General features: G+C 37.2%; 1 protein-coding gene and 1 long non-coding RNA gene across 3 annotated transcripts in view; one reads left to right on the top strand and one right to left on the bottom strand.

Moving 5' to 3' along the window:
• LOC106730503 overlaps positions 1 to 19712 on the bottom strand; it is a 311014-nt gene that overhangs the window by 158755 nt on the left and 132547 nt on the right. The window lies entirely within an intron of this gene.
• The window catches only part of CCDC192 (coiled-coil domain containing 192), a 175481-nt gene that overhangs the window by 3612 nt on the left and 152157 nt on the right, over positions 1 to 19712 (top strand). Inside the window, 1 exon segment of the mRNA XM_032476631.1 lies at positions 1535 to 1586. Coding sequence (XP_032332522.1) covers positions 1535 to 1586 — 52 coding nt within the window.

Consider the following 19712-nt stretch of genomic DNA (forward strand, 5'->3'; position numbering starts at 1 on the left):
CAGGTGAAGGTGGGGTTGTGTTTGGAAGTAGAGGGAGGGAATGGAATGGAGTCCTATGGTGGGTGGGAAGGCTGAATGGCAGAGACATCTGTAGGACCTTGTCCATCATTATATGGACTTTAGCTTTTATTCTGAATGAGTAAATTGGAGGGTTTTTAGCAGAGGAGTGAAATAATTTTTCCTATGGTTGATGTGTATCGAAAATAGAAGGTAGGGGGCAAGGCAGAACCAGAAAGAGCTATTTAGGAGGTTAACGCAACAGTCCAGGGAAGAGCTGATGATAGCTTGAGGCTTAAATCAGGGTGTTAACAATAGAGGCGGTGAGAATCGGTGAGATACTGGGTATATTGTAATGGCAGAGCCAAGAATCTCCTGTTGGATTGGACATGGGTCCTAAGACAAAAAGGGGAGTCAAGATTTTAACCTGAGCAACTGGAAGGATGATGTCATCATCCACTAAGACAGAGAAGACTGTAAATGGGGCAGATTTGAGAGTAGGAATCAGGACTTAGGTTTTGGAAATGTTGAAATTGGGATGTCTCTTAGACATCCTGCTGGAGATGTCAAGAAGGCAGCTGAATGAATGAACATGGAATTCAAGGGACAGTTCTAGATTGGGAACATGTATTTGGGAGTGATCAGCATATTGATGATTAAATCCCTGAAGTGGGATGAGATCACCAAGGGAGTGAATATGAGTAGAGAAGAGCTTGCCAGCTTGGATGGTTCTTCACCATCCAAGGAGACTGAGAAGGAGCAGCAGGTAGGACAGGAAGGAAGCCTGGAACCTTATAATGTCCTGGGAGTCAAGTGAAACAAGTATCAAGGAGGGAGCGATGCATCATGTCAAAAGTTGTCAAGTAAGGTGAGTTGTGACAAATGACCACTAGATACATGCGGAGACCACTGGTGAATTCAATACATGTAGTGTTTGTGGAATGGCACTTGTGAGAGTCTGAACAGAGTGACTTTAGAGAAAAATAGGAGGAAAGGAACTGGAGACAGTGAGAATACAGTTTTGCTCTAATGGGGGTCAGAATAATCAAGGAAAAACTAAAGGGTTAAGAATGTTCAAGATGCAGTAAATAACAGCATGCTTGTAAATTATTGGAAATGACCCAGAAGAGAGAGAGAGAGAGAAATTGACTGAGAAACAGTGTAGGAGACAAAGAATTCCCTAAGTCTGCTGTTTCATAGGATGATATGCTCTCCTCCCTCTCCTTTTCTTTTCTTTTTTTTTTAGTTGAAATAAGATATTTTGCAGGTTTTCAGAACAGATTGTACTGTTCACACTGCTTATTCTCGAGAGGACCTTTAAAGGCTATTTTATCTTCTTCAAGTAAAGTTTACATTCCCTAGTTTTGATTTCCTGTAGAAGTGTTCAGAAATTGACATTGGGAGGAAATACTTGAGAAAATGGAGCTTCACTGTTACAGCATAAAGATGTACTAGACGTGGGGTGTCTGTGTGTGTGGATGAATGTGTGAAGGTCTGGAATAAAATTCTGGAATTCTGAACTCTTACTTTATTTCAGCACCACGTCCCGAAGTTTAGAGTCAGATACACAACAAACAAACAAAATACCGGTAAGAAATGAAATTTGCATGATTTTCTTTTTTTTAAACATTACAATTAATGAAACTGTAACTTCTTTCATTACTGTTGAGATTTTCCTAATACAGCTTTGCTTTCATTTTACTAGTGAAATTTTTAAAAATAAAACAAACTGTCCTTTTTCAAGTAGGATGAGATAAAATGGGCAGAGTGCCAACTAAAGGATGTTATTGAGCAGGAGGGAAGGTAGGTGTGGTGTGACCGTCCCTGTTTTTACTTGGAATCCCACACTGCTCTCTGTGGTCTTACAGTTATCAGAGACATTCTGGGTTACTTCAGAGTATTGGCTTGTGTGTGAGAAAATCCTGGAATTCAGATATGATACAGATTGGGTAAATCATATTATTTGGTTCATTTAGGTTTGGGCGTAAATCACAGTCTATTCCGGATATTTTCAGTTTATGCTCCTTCAAGTCAGTCCTCGGACAGCTGGGCCCTTTCCACCTGAGCCTCCTCTAGCCCCTCTCGAGGCCTCAGGTGACAACTGTGCACGTGGTGAAGTGTTGAGGCTGGGTGATGGGTATGTGCAGGCTCACTCTAGTAGTTCTCTACTTTGACGTAAGTTTGTGAATTTCCCTTAAAAAAGAAAAACATAAGCTATCTGTACACCCTTGATTCAGTAGTAAGGAGTCCCCTAGACTCCATCCAGAGACATTTCTGGAACAATCTTTTTAGCTCTGATGTAGAGGCAGTGTGGTATACAAGAAAGATCTCAGGACCAGGAATCAGGCCCAACTTAGCCACCTCCAAGTTGTGTGATGATGGCCAACACGTTTCAACCCTCTGAGCCTGTTTTTCAACCAAAGAATGAGAATGATGAGACTTCTAAGAGTTTACTTCAAATAAGATGTTTGGGAGGTGAAACTGGATGGGAGAGTATCTATGAACGTACAGGAGTACAGCTATTCAGAATGGACTCAATTCACACGGGCTTCCCTGAAAACCATGGGCCCTTGCTGTTCGATTTCCCTGTTTCTTCCTGGATTCAGCAATTCTGCTCTTCCACTCTCATCCCACCCCAGCATCACCAGCTAAGAACAAGTCATCTAGTCAGCAGCATATTCAGAAATTTACTTCTGCACAATCACTTTTATTCATCTCTTTTCTAAGTAGAGTTCATTTAATCTGGCCCCAGACAGACTGGACGTGTATCTCAAATCCATAATAATTTTCAGGAGGAAGATTTTTGTTGAAGAAATATAAGCCAAAGGGAAACCAACTTAGATGAGTAGACTATGACTTTCATTAAAATTTTGCTTTCTAACTCTAGTGACAGTTTAATCTTACTTCATATTTTTTAATCTAGCAAAAGAAAACCTGATGTTAGTTTTCATTTTATACAGTAGAGCTACTTACGATTCTCTTTTTTTTTAATCTGTTAGATAGTGAAATTCTTTTTTTAAATTTACATATATGTACTGTTCATTGTTTCTAAGAACAGGTTAGAGCTTTAGCTTTTTAAATTTACATAGTTATCAAAGGAATAAAGCCAATCACATAATAAGAATCAACAGACTGCAGTAATACACTCATAAAGAACAGTCAAATGTGCTTACACATATTCAAGAAATCAGTCATCGAAATTATAAATATTAAGTAGTTCATTTGGGTCCTTTTTTTTTTTTTTTTAAGATTCTACATATAAGTGATATTATATGGCATTTTTCTTTCTCTTTCCAGCCCACTTCGCTTAGAATGACAATCTCCAGGTCCATCCATGTTGCTGCAAGTGACATTATTTTATTATTTTATTTATGAGTCTCTTGCCCAAAGAAAGAGTGTCCCTCAACTGCACTGTATCAAAACATTTTTTCTCCAGTTAGCTGGAACCCTTGGGCTAGTATTTAAATTGGAGTTTTGAAAATGGGAGACTTCAGTTCACCAATCTCTGTTTACTGACTTTTCCTCTAACAATGCTAATCAATTAGCGCCCTAGAGGTAACCGTCCCATTGGCGGCTTAAGACTGGAAAAAGGACAAGGTGGCAATTACCACATTCAGGATTTCTGCCTAGGGCTCCTAATTAGCTTCCTGGAGTTCAGAATCTATCTCCTTTCAATTTACATTTAACATAGTTGGGAGCCCTGGGGCTTGAAGTAACTGGTTCTGCATTTAGTTACTGAATTTTTACATTTCTAAAAGAATATATTTAGCTGGAGGAGGAGGTGGAGGAGGTTAGGATTAGACACCTCAAGGCCATAGGATAGTCACAATTAGTGCTGCCTCCTGATGACACAATCCCTTTTAAATCTTGGCACTCACAAAATGATCACTCAGCAGAACAGATTCTGCTCTGTACATGTGGGACCAAACTGCAGGTGGATCTCAGATGCCTCTTTTTAACTAGTTCTGGTTAACTGTGGTAGGGAAGACTGGGATGAAGGATCAAAATCTCTCCAAGGGTGTGAAGATACCTTGACCATCCACGCAGAGTGAAACATGCTCTACCTTTGTGGCACCGCTATCTGGAGACGATGGTTCCCAGTTTGCCTTGAGTGACCTGAGTTGGTCTCTCAATAGGACTTTTAACTGTTCGACTCTCCCGGTAAACTGTGCGTTCTTAGAGCCTTTATTCATTTCTATGTCCCTGGGACAAAATTTTGGGTACCAAAATGGCATTCCATCAATCAGTACTATTTGAAACAGAACAAATGGGCTGAGCTCCAGATATAGCACTGAGTGACTGACAGACGCCAACCCCCTGAATCCTTAGGCAGCAGATAGGGGTGGTTTTTCAGAATCATCACTGTTGTACTGATACTTTACTTGCCCTTCGCCCCTCCCTTCCTCCTTTTCCTCTTTCTCCTCCTCCTCTTCACTATTAATATTGTTATTACTATTATTACCACTTTAGAAATTAAGAAATTTGGAGTCAGGGAGATTGAGGGAGAGTCTAGCTGTTGAGTGATTGATGAGTCATGTATTTACTGTACAGCAGGAACATTATGGGATAAGCCAGTGAGAATTTATTTAGATGCACTTCTCATGTGCCAGCTGTCCCGTTTATCTGGGCCTTTTTCCTTTGGTCCTGTTGGAGGATTCGAATGTTATTTGAACTGCTGCCTTTGCTCCACTTTAACATTCTTTGACAGATAAGGGGTAGTGCTTATAAATCACCTCATGTGAAACTGTGTAGGAAATAAAAGTTGTATTGCAAAGAGGCTTGACCTGAACCGGATACCTGGCTTAGGGTTTCTCACCCTGAACTACTCCTGAGAACTGGGACAAGTAGAAATGAACGAAGTAAAACCTCAGAGGAACACAGGTTACGTGGAGTGGCACACTGGAAAGTGAGAGTGTGGGTATGAATTCATTAGTGCTAGAATATGTGTGAAGTATTTCACTCACTGTGCAGAACTAAGCTTATTATAAAACCTCATAAGCCATTTAGTGTTCAAGTTGTGACTCTGTGATGACTTCATTAAAGAATTATTATTTTAAGTGCCAAAGATATTGAAGCACTTTTTAATTTTTAATTTGGTAAGTTCAAATTCATAGCACACTATATAGTAAGTCAGCTTTACAAAATAACCTTAAATTAGCTAAAAAATATTGCATTTGATAAAGTGGGAAAGGCAAGCAATACCTTAAATTGTGTCCACGGTATAACTTCTATTCTTCCAGTACTTGGTATCATCAAGTATTTAAATATAATAAACTTTTGCAGGAAGCATATATTTGGTCATGTTTCTGACATTTCTAAATTTTGGCATTCTAAAACGGCTTTTAGAAGAGTTTTCCCTCTGATTGAACTTTCAAATCATTCATAAATTACCATTTGTTCATATATCACTTGTGCTTTAAATAACCATGTCAAATGATTTAAAAGAGACATTCCTATTTATCTTTAAATGATATCAATACAGAACTGGATTTCTATGTATATTTAAGGATTCAGGCTGGTGTAAGTCATAGGTTATTTATTTATTTTGCAACTCTAATAGATGAGAAATGCTATCTCAGAACTTCTTGTTTTGGATTTTTCTTTCTCTTTCCTTCTTTCATTTTCTTTCCTTCCTTTCTTTCTTTTCTCCTTCTTCCTTTCCCCTTCCCTTCCTTTCCTTTCATAGAGCATACTGGACAAATTTAAGGTGTACAAGTTGTTGAGTTGTGACATACGTGTACACACATAAACTGGCATCACAGTCAAGAAAACGAGACTTTCCATCACCCACAGACGTTTCTCATGTTCCTTGGTAACCCCTCTCATCCACTTCTTTCACCTTGTTTCCAAGGAAGCATGGTCTGTTTCACGTCACTGTATATTATTTTGCACTTCCTTGAGCTTTACATGTATAAAAAATTATACAACATGTACCCCTTTTACTGGCTTCTTTCACTCAGTAAAATTATGCTGAAATTCACTCATGTTTTAGTGAGTATCAAGAATTCATTTTTATTAGTAAGTGGCATCCCCCTGAACCGAATGTGCCAGTTTAGTTGATCCCTTCAACCCGCTGACTGACATTTAGGTTATTTCCAGTTTTTGACTCTTCGCAAATAAAGCTGCTATAAATATTCTCGTACAAGTCTTTGTATAGACATAAGCTTTCTTTTCTCTTGGGTAAATCCCTGAGAGTGAAATGATTGAATCACATGGTAGGTGTATTTTTAACTTTCTTACAAACTGTCAAACTGTTTTCCAAAGTTGTGGTATCATTTTACATTCCAACCAGCAGTGTATTAAAGTTTTAGTTCATCCACATTCTCTCCCATCTTGGTAAGGTCTGCCTTTTAAATTAAGCCATTTTAATAGGTGTGGCGTATCTCATCGTGGTTCCAATTTGCATTTCCTTAATAACTGATGGCGTTTGAGCACCTATTCATGTTCATTTAATAAAACATGGTAATGTTCATTCATTCAACCTGAAAAAAGTTTTTTTTTTTCCCCATGAAAGAACACAGATAGTCCAGAAATTGAAACTTTACTTCTAGGGACATCTGCTAGTTATCTAGATAGCATTTAATATTACTCTACCCAGGAGAGCAATGTTATCTCCTCAGATATTGAGACATGAGATGTTTGGTGGAGTTTCTACTCACTGTTCAACCTCTTGTATAACTACTTTCATGCTGAGATCCTGTAATAAGTGAGGGGCTGGTTCATATTATGTTCTCTTGCCCCTATCCCACCTTTGTCCCTAAACAATCATCTCAAAGTTCACCTAGTTTAATAGCCTAAGTTCTTTAAGAACTTCAACAGAAATTTAAGGTCAAGCAGCACACAGAAAAGCCATAGTGATGGCACCATTATATATATATTTTCCTTTGGCTACTATCAAGAAAGATCAAAACTTCATTAAAATTTTGGAAGGTTATCAGTTGCAACTGGCTAATGGCTTATCTTGATATTTTATTTATCTGAATAATTTATTTCTTCTTCACAACACTCATCCTAGGTGGGGGGCAGAGGGACTCTATTCATTGTAGTTGGTAAGGGGCCCTCTGGACGGAAGCTTTGCCCAGGAGTGCACTTCTGCCATCCTGCAGGCAGACATGAAAGGAGAAGCGAACTGCACAGAGAATACTCTGCCCGCATGTTACACACACCACTTCTGCTCCTACTGCATTAATCAAAGAAGTCATACGGCAAAAACAACTTGAAGGACTGGGCAAGTGAAATCATATCACGTGCCTAGGAGAATTTTTAGAAAAATTTTGGTGAACAAAAATTACAGCAATATAAAACCAGATATAAAAAAGAAAATTAAACCTAAGGAAAGAAAGGAAATGCTATAGATAGATACAAAATAAAACATTACCTCTAGAATCTCTCATTTTTAAGTTCTATTTAACTTGAGAACAGAGACCATTAAAAAAAAAAAAACCCTTAGTTTAAAAATAAGGTTGCCCAAAGAATTAGGATGTATCCCTTAGAAAATGATCCTTCATAAAGATGTGGTACATATACACAGTGGAATGCTACACAGTCATAAGAGGAATGAAATCATGCCATTTGCAGCAACATGAATAGACCTAGAGCGTATTATACTAAGTGAAGTCAGTCAGATAAAGACAAGTATCATGTGATAACACCTATACGTGGAATCTAAAAAAATTATACAAAGGAACTTTATTACAAAACAGAAATAGATTTACAGACATAGAAAACAAACTTGTGGTTACCAAAGGGGAAAGGGGGTGGGAGGTATAAATTGGGAGTTTGGGATTAGCAGATACAAACTACTATATGCAAAATAGATAAATAATGAGGTCCTACTGTATAGCACAGGGAATTATATTCAATAGCTTGTAATAACCCATAATGAAAAAAAAAATATATATATATATATACACACACACACACATATATATATATAAAAAACTGAATCAATATGCTGTACACCAGAAATTAACACAACACATATATGCCAATAACATAACATATACTTCAATAAAAAGTTCTTATTGGAAAGAATATTGAAAATGTTTCATATTGTTAGTTTTAAAAGTTTATTAAACAACGTCTATACTTGGAAAAAAATGATCCTTTATAGGCAGTTGGGCAACATGACCTATTTCATTTTTAATATCTCTGATAGAGTAAATGTAAGAAACAAAAGGTCCTGCTTTCACATGCAAATATGTTCCTTTTTTTTTTTTTAAATGTCAACAGGCAAAGAAATTTAGAAAACATGTGGCACTGAAACAGATTGTTTACAGATAGTTTTTCAGAATTTCCCCAAGAGGCACCAGTGGCGCAAAGGACCTCTATAAACTGAAGCATTTGAGTCTCTGCAAATTTGTTTCATCAGCTGCCCGTGACATTTTTTCTCTATTTGGCTTTTCCAAAAGGCAAAAAGTTCCAAACAACGGGCATTATTTGGGGAAAGCACAGTAATTTGTGCTGTGTAGTGCTGACATATTTTATTTTCTGTGAGGGTGGAAACATTGAGAAGTTTGTGTGTATACAGGGAAGGAAGCTGTGAAATGTAAAAAGGGGACAGAGTTTAAATACATACATATATTTAACTATACAAAGCTAAATATATTAGTTCAAATTAATGTTCTGGATAAACTCAAGCTTCATGTACAATCTGCTCATCTTCTAAAATCTGTATATTTAGATTAGAGGAAAAGCGTGTTTTGGGGACCATGGAGTCAGTCTGACTATGAGAGCACACTTCAATTGCTGTGGTCTGAAGAAAAATACTTGACCAAACTCCAAAATTTCCTGAGACAAAATATCCTCCCAAGGGGCTAGGACAATTATTCAATCTAGCCTTTCCCAAAGGAGTTAAGTCTCCCTTTGGGAGGCCTTTTTTGGATGCTTGGAGGGAACTTGGTAGAGGGTGGGCTGATTAGGGAGTGAGAAGCACAAGGGTGCAGGCTCTCAAGGACAAAGCACGAGGGTGCAGGCTCTCAGGGATAAAACATGGCCTTCGGCTGCCCTCAGTCTCATCAGGCAGATTGGATAACATCAGCTTAATTTGTTTCGAAAGTTTTGTTAAACTGAAATTTACTGCTGGAGACAATTTTTAAAACTTAGATATTACATTTACCTGTGAGCTTGACAGACATAAAAAGTATTGAAAGTATCACTACTGGCAAACGTGTAACAAAAGTCTGATTCTCATGTACTGTGGTGGGAATATTAATTTGGGGGATGTAATTTTTAATGTGTATCAAGTATACATTCTTTAAAATCCAGTAACCATTTTTTCCATTTATATTAATTAAAAAACAAGTTCACAAAGAAGCATAAATATGCTTTTAACAGGGTTGTCCAATAGAAGGGAAAACTATATATACATGTAGTAAAACTCACTGTGACCATTAAAAATTATGGCAACTTTTAAAGTTAAAAACTGTGGAAAATGACATTTATTATTATTCAAATATAGTTGATACCTGTGACATATTATTAATTGAAAAGAATCATAATTTAATCATATATAACCATGTAGAGTATGAATCAATGTTTTATATAATTTGCATCTTCAGGCACACACACACAAATCTAGAAGGATGTGCACCAAATGTGGTGTCTTATTCTGCCCTGGCTGCCATAACCAAATACTGGAGACTGGGTGGTTTAAACAACAGATATTGATTTTTCCCAGTTCTGGAGCCTGGGAAGTCAGAGACCATGGTCAGGTCCTGCTTACAGATGGTTGCCTAGTTGCTATATCCTTACATGGGGGAAGTGAGGAAGGGAGAGAGAGAAGGTGACAGAAGGAGAAAGCGCTCAGGTTTGTTCTTATAAAGACACTAATCCCATCATGAGGACCCCACCCTGAGGACTTCATCTAAACCTAATGACCTCTCGGATGCCCCATCTCCCAATACTATCAACATGGGGAGTTAGGGCTTCAATGCATGAATTTGAGGGGGCCTGGGACACAAACATTCAGTCCACAGTAACATGTGACAATCTCTGGGTTGTAGGATTCTGGATGATTTCCATTTTCATTTTTATACCATTTATATTCTCTGAATTTTGGAGACATAATGTGTAGAAAATTCATGGCACAGTAATGATGCTCAATACATGTCTTTTACCCTTTGTCTTTTCTCATCCTTAAAATATTGACACATCTCTCCTCTCCTTCTCAAACTTTTTCACATTTTGAGCTCCTGATGGATAGGGAGTTTGATAAATTCAGCTTTATCCTCCAGGATTTAGCTCTGGACCTTACATATAAAAAGCACTCAATCAATATGTAAATGATTTTCATGTGTTTGTTTTTGAATAGCTGGACACATTTTTCAGTTAGAGAAGAAAATGCTCTTGAATCATACACTTAATGCAAAGGAAGACTAAATTGTAAGATATTTTAAAATTAAATGTAGTTCAGAAGTGTTCTTTAGAAGGGAGTAAGCCTTGTTTTGCCTGCCTCAAATGCTTAAGGAAAATACTATAAATTCTAGAACAATCTGCTTCCCTAAGGGCTATTTCTACTTGGACTCTTCCTTAAAATAGAAATATCTGTGTCCACGGTGACTATATTCTGATCCTATTAATTTTTCTCTTCTGAATAAAGCATTTGACCTTTTGCTTTCAAATGTGTCCTGACATTCTTTTTTTGACAATCATGCTACTGAAAATCTACACAAAGTCTCCCATGATAACTTTCTTTGCGACTGCTTAACATCTAACACTGAGATCTAAATGGCCCAATCTCAGAAGTGCTTTTTTGGTGAAAACAGTCTATTACCCACAAGGTAACTTTCAGATTACTCAATGTCTTAATCCTTAGTATACGAGGAAAATAGTCTTCACCATTTACCATCTGTATGAAATAACCCCAATAAATTTTTTTAAAAATCATTTTCAAATAACTCACAGAAGAAAAAAGGCAGAGGTAAAAGAACCTCATCAGAAATTTTGGTCAGAATTTAAACACAGCAAATCTTTGTTATCAAGTAAAAATTCTGACATATAAATGTTATAAAATATGGAAGACTACTGTTACACCTCCTCTTAACGAAACAGAAAAGTCCAAGTTCTTATCACAAAATACTGTGTGATATAGCCTATCTTTATGAGCATACCCTATTTCCTTTTTTGTCCTTAGAGATCTATTTTTCACTCACTGATTCATGACCTCAAGGACATTCATTTGAATCTCTAGGAAGTCAGGATTTGAAGATGCATAGTCTATGTCCCTTACATGATTAATTCTACCATCTACTGTCTAGAACTGCACTGTCCAATAGAAATATACTGCAAGCCATTTAAGATTTTTCTAGTAGCTACATTAATATTTTTAAGAAAACAGGTGGAATACATTTTAATAATATATTTTATTTAACCTAATATATACAAAATACTGTCACTTTAACTTGTAATCAATATAAAATATATTGAGATGTCTTACATTCTCGTATATGCTTGGGCTAAGTCTTCAAAATCTCGTGTCTATTTTATATTTACAATACATCTCAGTTTAAACTGACCACATTTCAAGTGCTCAACCCCACAGGTGGCTAGTGGCTACTGCACTGCACTGTGCTGGTCAAGATTCACCTTCTGATCGGTCTGAGATCGTGAAATGTGTTCCTCTGCCTGTTTTCTTCTCTTTGGGCATGATGGATGCAAAAAGAAAAATGCAATATTCTCACCTGTGTTTAATGAAAGCCAAAAATGTCCTATAAAAATGGTGTCTCCTCTTTCTATCTTGAAAGATGATGCCATGCTTTTGGTAATACAATTAGAAATTGAGAGATAATGATTACTTTTACTATTATGTTGTCCTTCTAGTCAATTCCACAGTTCTTTTTGTTTTCTTAGCCTTTTTTTTTTGAAGCCATAGTTGGAAATAATTGAGGAATAATGATAAAAAATAATTCCTAGGATGATTAAGTAGCAATATATTTCAAATATAGGAAAAATAAGATCACTAAGATTCCAGAATGTCTTAGATTATATAAAAGGTTCCAATGGATGTGTATGATACTTGCAAGACAGAGTGAGTTTTATTTCATTTAAAAGATATATATGTATACACACACATACATAGAAATATATGTATATACACATGCATTCGTTGTAAGACCTCTAAGAAAGAATAAAATCTGTAAAATATAGATGTTTATGAATAGAATGGCACAAAAAACTTCAAAACTACATTTGGGTCCAAGGAACTCTGATGGTATACTGAGGGCTACATTTTGTTAATTAAACAGTATGTCAGGAAAAATTTCAGAGGCGCACTTTTTAAAAAATCCTTCTTTCCTTTTCCATTAAGTTTCTATCTCACATGAAAGCTTTTTCCAAGTTTTCACCCCAGAGGTTCCCTGGAACACTTCTGCCTTTAGCCCTAGTTCATTCTCCTCTTGCTCTTCAGTCTCCCACTTTTCATCTCAGAAGCCCAAAAAAACATGACTATCAAGAAACCATGAAAAAGAAGAAATGGAGCAAACCAAGGACAAACCCTCTTTAAGCAGGCAGATGAGGGTACAGGCTGCTCCCTCTTCTAACACGTTTTTGAATTTCTGCTCTCATATTATGCATAATGACTTACTTTTGCAACAAGGAGTAACCAGACCAGGTGTAGCTACACAATGCCAAGACCACCAGAGTTTCTGAGAGTTTCTGGTCTTTATGATCAAAGCTCGGGCTCTTTCCTAAACTGTGAGCTCCTAGAGCTACATCATAGAAACAAAACCTAGAGTTTAAAAGGAAAATAACTTTTAAAACTTCCTTCTACGGGTCAGGCGTTACGCTAAGCATTTTTCTACAATTACCACATGTAATCATCACAGCTGCCCTTGTTGAGATATCATGTCCTCTACTTTTAGAGGTAAGGAAATGGAGACTCGGAATAATTAAATTACTTGCTTAAAGCTACACGAACAATTAGTAATAATCAGTCAGATTCACATTTGAAACCAACAGGATCCATTCTAGTTAGTATTAAGGAGAAAATGGATTTCAGAAGATCCCTAGGCGAGTCAGAGAATGAGGCTTGGAGACTATACCCAATTTCCTTGCCAGATTCCGGTGAAGAACCTGTTATTGCTGCTACTGGGCACAGGCCCCACATTCTTGCCACTTCCCCTGAGTATGAGATGCTACTTCTAAGTCATTGCAGCTTATGAAAGCAGAACGACCCTGTCAACCTGGCCAGATTCCATTCTATTTGGCACCTTTTTCATACCACTCTCATTGATACTGAATTCTCAGGCTGGTGTGTCTGATTCGGGGAACCTAAGTCACACGCCTACAGTGGGGTGCAAAGGAGGCTGGAGAGGGACTTCCTGGTCTACACTTTGGGGAGATGGGATTCATGAGATGGGAAATTCTCCAAACAGGGAAAGATATAGTGTGACAAATGGCCACCACACAGTGCAAGATGAATTAGATATAATGATCTCATTTCATAGGTGAGAAAACTGAGTCCCAGTGAGTAGCTATGCCACCTTTTCTGACGTTCTGGCCATGCCTCTTTTGCCATTTTGACTGGGAGACCTTAAAAGAAGTGGAAATTTACCACAAAAGAGAGCTCTCTCATTTGTCCTCAGCTTACCTTATCACATTGGAATGTGCTATGGAAATTGTTGCTGAACTTTTATCTGATCCAAAAGGATGCATAACACATTTCTCCTTCAGATCTTGGTAAAGAGGGGAGTCTGAGCAAATGCCAGGCTGGTTTGGGGTAAGAGGGGGTTTATCATGGAAAAGTTTTCTCAAGGAACATCAAGTTCAACTGAGGATTTCCTTGCTAGTTCTGGGAACAGCACCATTAGAGTACTGACGTCCTTATCATTGCAGTTAAATTTTTCGGATTTTTTTAAACAAAAGTTAGTTATTTAGAGCCTAATAGTCACTGGCAGAAAAAAAAATTACCTTCACTTTGAAACTGCCAATCATAAAAGCTTGTTGTTGACTATACACTTTATAGCAATAATTTAGTCACAAAAGTAAGTTTGAAAAACTTCAACTTGGGCAATAGAATTCCATCACTTTACTCATAAGCTGACCTGAAAACCCCTGTTCCTACAGGTATATGCATTTACCAAAGCACTGGGAAACAGTGGGAAAATGAAAACACTGTTGTTAGTCAACATGCCAAAGCACTCAGAATCTGAACTTTTGTATGATGTGTGAGAAAATAAGTAATCCTATCACAAAAAACTCAATTATTCAAAGTGCATTACCTTTACAAATGGGGAATGTATCTGCATTACATATACTCCACTACACTAAAATTTAATTTAAAACAAGTAGTATTTTTCAGTTTTTAGAGGAATCAAAATCATTTCCTTCAGTAATATCACCTTACTATGTTTCTTCCTTTTCCTAACTTTTACAGTTTTTATTATGTTCAATCTTTTTTCCACTTTGTTCTCACAACAATCCTGTGAAATAGGTAGTGTAGTTAAATTAATTTTAGTGTTGACTTCACCCCATAATTTATACATTTCTTTTATAATTTTTTAAATTTTTAATTGTGGTAAAATATATATAACATAAAATCGACCATTTTTAACTCGTAGTTCAGTTGTTTAAGGCATGTTGGCATTTTTGTGCAACTAATCTCCAGAATTTCATTTTGCAAAATTGAAACTCTACACCTACCCACTGAATAACAACTCTCCATTTCACTCTCTCCTTTAGTTTTTAAAAAAATCAAAATCTTTTTTTTAATAGCAAATTACCTTGCTATGTATTTTTATTTTTTTTATTATGAAGGAAATATATTCTCATTATTAAAATCTTTACTTCATGAAAGATACATGCACCCCAATGTTCACAGCAGCACTATTACAACAGCCAAGGCACAGAAACAAGTTAAATGTCCATTGACAGATAACTGGATAAAGAAGCTGTGGTATATTTATACAATGGAATACTACTTGGCCACAAAAAGAATAAAATAATGCCATCTGCAGCAACATGGATAGAACTGGATATTGTCATTCTAAGTGGAGTGAGCCAGTAAGAGAAAGAAAAATACCATATGATATCACTCATACGTGGAATCTAAAAATGACAAATGAACTTATTTACAAAACAGAAACAGACTCACAGACATAGTAAACAAACCTATGGTTACCAAGGGGAAAGGGGGTAGGAAAGGATAAACTGGGAGTTCAAGAATTGCTAATACTAACTACTGCATATAAAATAGATCTTTAAAAAATTTCTTCTATATAGCACAGGGAACTACATTCAATACCTTGTAGTAATCAATAATGAAAAAGAATATGAAAACGAATATATGTACATATGTATATGACTGGGACATTATGCTGTACACCACAGATTGACACATTGTAACCAACTATGCTTCAATTAAAAAAAAAAATAAACTACCCAACTCATTCTTAAATAAAATAAAATAAAATAAAATCTTCACGTGATGGTCAGCAGGACAGGTTAGCACTAATTGCTGTGTGGTTTCAGGTACAGGAACCAGGCTTCCCTGGGAAGGTATGCTATTTGCTGTACTGTCCAGAAAGAGAAGCCACTTTGTTTCTTTTGAGTTTGGGGCATTTCTCTAGGAAGAGATTATTCGTTTGTCCATCTACATTTGATCTACAACAGAGGCAGTGAGAACATATCGATATTCTCATTCATTAAGATTTGGTATTTTGTTTTAGAATAAAAATTAAAGGAGCTGGAATACACTATTCCCTCTGAACTTGTAATTTGGGCTACACGAATAGCACTGAAAGAAACAACCTGAAAGTACATGCAAAATTGTGTGCTCGTGTGCTTATTGTGTATGTGTGCAAGCATGTGCAATGGCATTTTTTTTCTAGTAGGAGAACTGACTGATATTATCAGGTGTATCTGTGATGCTCAGTTTTAAGAAATCAAATCATAAAACCAAAATGGTTGAGGGCTATTTTAAGCCACGGAACAAATCCTATAACGTAATATGAGCCCCAATTCAGGTCTCCCCTAAGTCAATCCCTGCTTTACTGTTAACTTTAAATGATAGAAGATACATACTGTTTAGTACGTCCCCTTTTCCCTCTGACACTATTTAGACACAGTCTATAAGGACTTATAAAACACCATTGTTTGAGACAGATCTGGAATATCTGAAAGCAGGTTAGGACTGCCTTACTCCTCCTAATATCTACCAGCATCCTCATCAAAGAGAAACGAACAGGGCCCCAAAGCACAGAGCAATATATTATGAATGAGTATAAAAATGTTAAATTAACCACCAAACTTCTGACATTAGTTTGAGTTTTACATAAAACTAAATCCTAGAATTTTGTATTGGAGAGAAATTTTAAATGAAGAATCTGGTGAGGATATTAATCCTGTCTGTTTGGTTACTACTTATTCTCCACTGCTTAGCACAGTACCTGGCAAACAGTGAGCTATCAATACTGTTTAACTTAAATGAATTGAATTGCTTTGAATTAAACTAAAATGAGTTGGCCTCTTTAGAGTTTCAGGTAAGCCATTATCATATGCCACATGGCCATTTTTCTTTAACTTTCAGGCCAACAATCTTTCTGTAAGTTAAAATCTGGGTCAACAATTCCTTTTGAATACCTTTTTTATTCTATCACTGATGCTATAGAAATGGAAAAGGAGTTAAATCTTTCACAGGGTAAAAGGCTGACCTTTACAAATGTGTGTGTGTGGTTTTTTTTCCTAGAATAATAGTATCTTGGAACTTTGCTAAAGCAACTTGATATTGAATTCAGGTCCATCTTGGACCTGGTCCAGGGGAATTCAGAGACTATAGTTCTAGAACGACCACCTGATAAAACATCCAGTGTATAATTTGATAGAGAGTCTCTACACTTAGATTTCACAAACCAATAAGAATTTCCATCAAAAATAATTGGGGTTAGTTCTTGTAGGACTGTCAACTTTTCAGTTTTTCAAGGGAAAAAAACCAGTGAAATACAGTAATTCCCAAAGGCTATCACTGTCATTCATTAAAGAAACATCTTTTTACCACCAAAATCTATAGGATGATCATCATCTCAGAGTAAAGAACAGTCCTCTAAATGGAAAAATGTGGGCTTCATGAAAAATTCACAATGTTCTTAAAAGTTTGCTTTTGTCCTTTTCCTGCTGACTGGTGAAAATGTTATCACAAACTAACATTGACCTATGGGCTGGCATTTGGGGAGCACAAAGAGAATAATAATCTTTAACGACAAAGAATATGAAAATAAATACATGTCTATGTATGCATGACTGGGACATTATGCTGTACACCAGAAATTGACACACTGTAACTGACTATACTTCAATTAAAAAAAAAAAAAAAAAACCTTTGGCCAGAGATTTCTTTGCTTCTCCCTCCAAATACACTCTCATCCATCCCTCATTGCTCTTTGTCAGGGAGCTGGTCTCTCTGAACTTGTCATAGAGGCTCTCTCGCCCTCTGGCTTCTCATAGGGTTTAGCCCAAGAAAGACACAGATAGAAGCACAGAGGGGGAGAGGAGAGGAGGGTTGGGCTATTTGTTCCACTGGTCCATTCACCACGACTGCCTGGGTACAGATTGGCAGTGGCTGTATTTTTCTGCCCAAGGTCTCAGTTCACAGGATGACCCTCTCCACAAGCTCCCTTTCTAGATTCTGCAGTAACGCTGTCCCATAACCTCTCCAGGTCATGGTAATAAGGCAAAGAGTATCTTTGTATCACACCATCCTTTGTTGACACCCTTAACTGTACCCATGCCGTTCCCTTCATTAAACTACCCTCAATCACTCCATTGGAGTGGCCATCTAGTTCCTGCTGGGACTGGGACTTTTCATTGAAAGATGAAAAAACTGAGGCCCTGAGAAGTGAAGCCCAAAAGTCACATAGCCTAAGTCACATAGTCAGTGTGAGTCCTGTCCGGTCCACAATGTGGCCTTCCAGATTAAAGCAAGAGTTCTCCTCAGTCAGGGCTCATCCGCCAACCTCCCATGGCCACCTCCTTCATAGTTGTAGTAATGGGCACATTCTGGAACCTCTTTTCATTGGACTTTGACAATAGTTCAAGCTTTAAATTTAAATGTCTCATAAGGTAAATAGTGACACAATCCCAAACACAGAGGAATACTGTTTTCACTAGAATGGACTAGAATCAGGAAAACTGAGTTGCTAAATTGTTGCCTAAATTAAAATTGGCAATTTAGCCTAAGGAGCTATTGCAAAAGCTGAGCACAAAAGGACACAAGAGTGGGGAAGTTTTCACTGTAAAGTAAATTCTGATCACCAGAGACTGGGGAAGGGATGAAAAAATTTGCCCAGGGGTAAGAGCTTGAGGTGGGGGGTTGTGGAAAGACTTAAATCTGCATGAGAAATATGAGCAGGTTGTAGAAGGGTAAGGAACTTAAGGGCCTTTGGAGACTGTTGAGGGGGAGAAAGAGGAATGGAAAGCTGTAATAAATAGATGAGACATCAAGCAGGAAGCCTGACTACTGAGAAATGTGTTGAAAGCACGTTTCATCTGGCAATAAGGAAGCAGGAAGTTACTGCACTTCTGGGTAGGGGCTACTGCCGGAACCCTGGACATGAGATGCTTCAGATTGCTAAAAAACATTTAATTGTCTTACACTGACCCATGTCAAGATGCTTTTCTGTAAAGGTGGAATTTGCCATAACCACATCTTGATTTAGCGATCTTGCTTTTAAAGAAATGTACACACACATATTTAACATATTAACTTTGTTCTAATCACATACTTGACTGAGTTTCCCACTGCTGTGGTTTGATCATTTGCTGTTACAAAAGTGCCTCCATAGGGACTTTCTTTTCCCAGGGTTTAAAAATAAGCAAGAAAGTTTTAATATCAAATGATTCTCCTGAAAGGAATTAGGATGATAGAGTTATTAATAATAATATTAATTGAGCACCTCATCTGTCCAGTTATCCGATTTACCGCATTATTCATCACATCAGCCCTGCCATCATCACCTAAACTCATAGCCACCTCCTGGCCCTCTGCTGGACTGTCTGAGCCCTTGCCTTGGCAAGTGTACTTTCTCTGGGGCTCTGACCCATGGCAGTGTTTTAAGCCAGATGCATGGAAAGTACTGCTCAAAGAAGTCACTGTTACAGCCTCTCAGCATGAAGGACTGCTCCTTCTGGTGCAGTCACCTTTGACTGCTGGGCCTTCAATCAATCAACATGTCTTTATTGAGTTCCTACTAAACACTCAATGCAGAGCTATTGGGCCTCTGCATGCAGGGCACTTTCTAAGTACTGCACAAGGATTCAGAGCAGAATGGAGGATTTGGATCAATCAGAGACCTTGAACTAGTCCTGAAGGATGTAAGGGATTTGTATGGTGAGGAAGAAGAGCAAGGTCACTGAAGACAAAGAAATAACTGACTTAAAAGTAAGGAAGGGGACAATGACAAGGTACTGAGATGGGTTAGAGAAATCAAGAAAAACTAAATTTTAAAGAAGAGTAAATTTCCCTCCAGCTTCTCAAGAGAGGAGTCTTTGTAGCCAAAGAAAATCTACTCTTAGCATTTTGCAGATTTGTCAATTAGCAGACTGTTAACTTTAACACACACCTAATAGTCTACAGTATTTACCGTAATCAAAGAGTATTGAATTTTTCATATTCTGTAATATTCTTTTAATTTGATCATCTTGGTTATCTTAGACACATGCACTTAGATTACTGATGGATATTTAGGTAGAAAATTTTAAGACAACGAATTGAAGTTAAAACC

Source organism: Camelus ferus, chromosome 3 (assembly GCF_009834535.1).
Source record: "Camelus ferus isolate YT-003-E chromosome 3, BCGSAC_Cfer_1.0, whole genome shotgun sequence".
NCBI lineage: Eukaryota > Metazoa > Chordata > Mammalia > Artiodactyla > Camelidae > Camelus > Camelus ferus.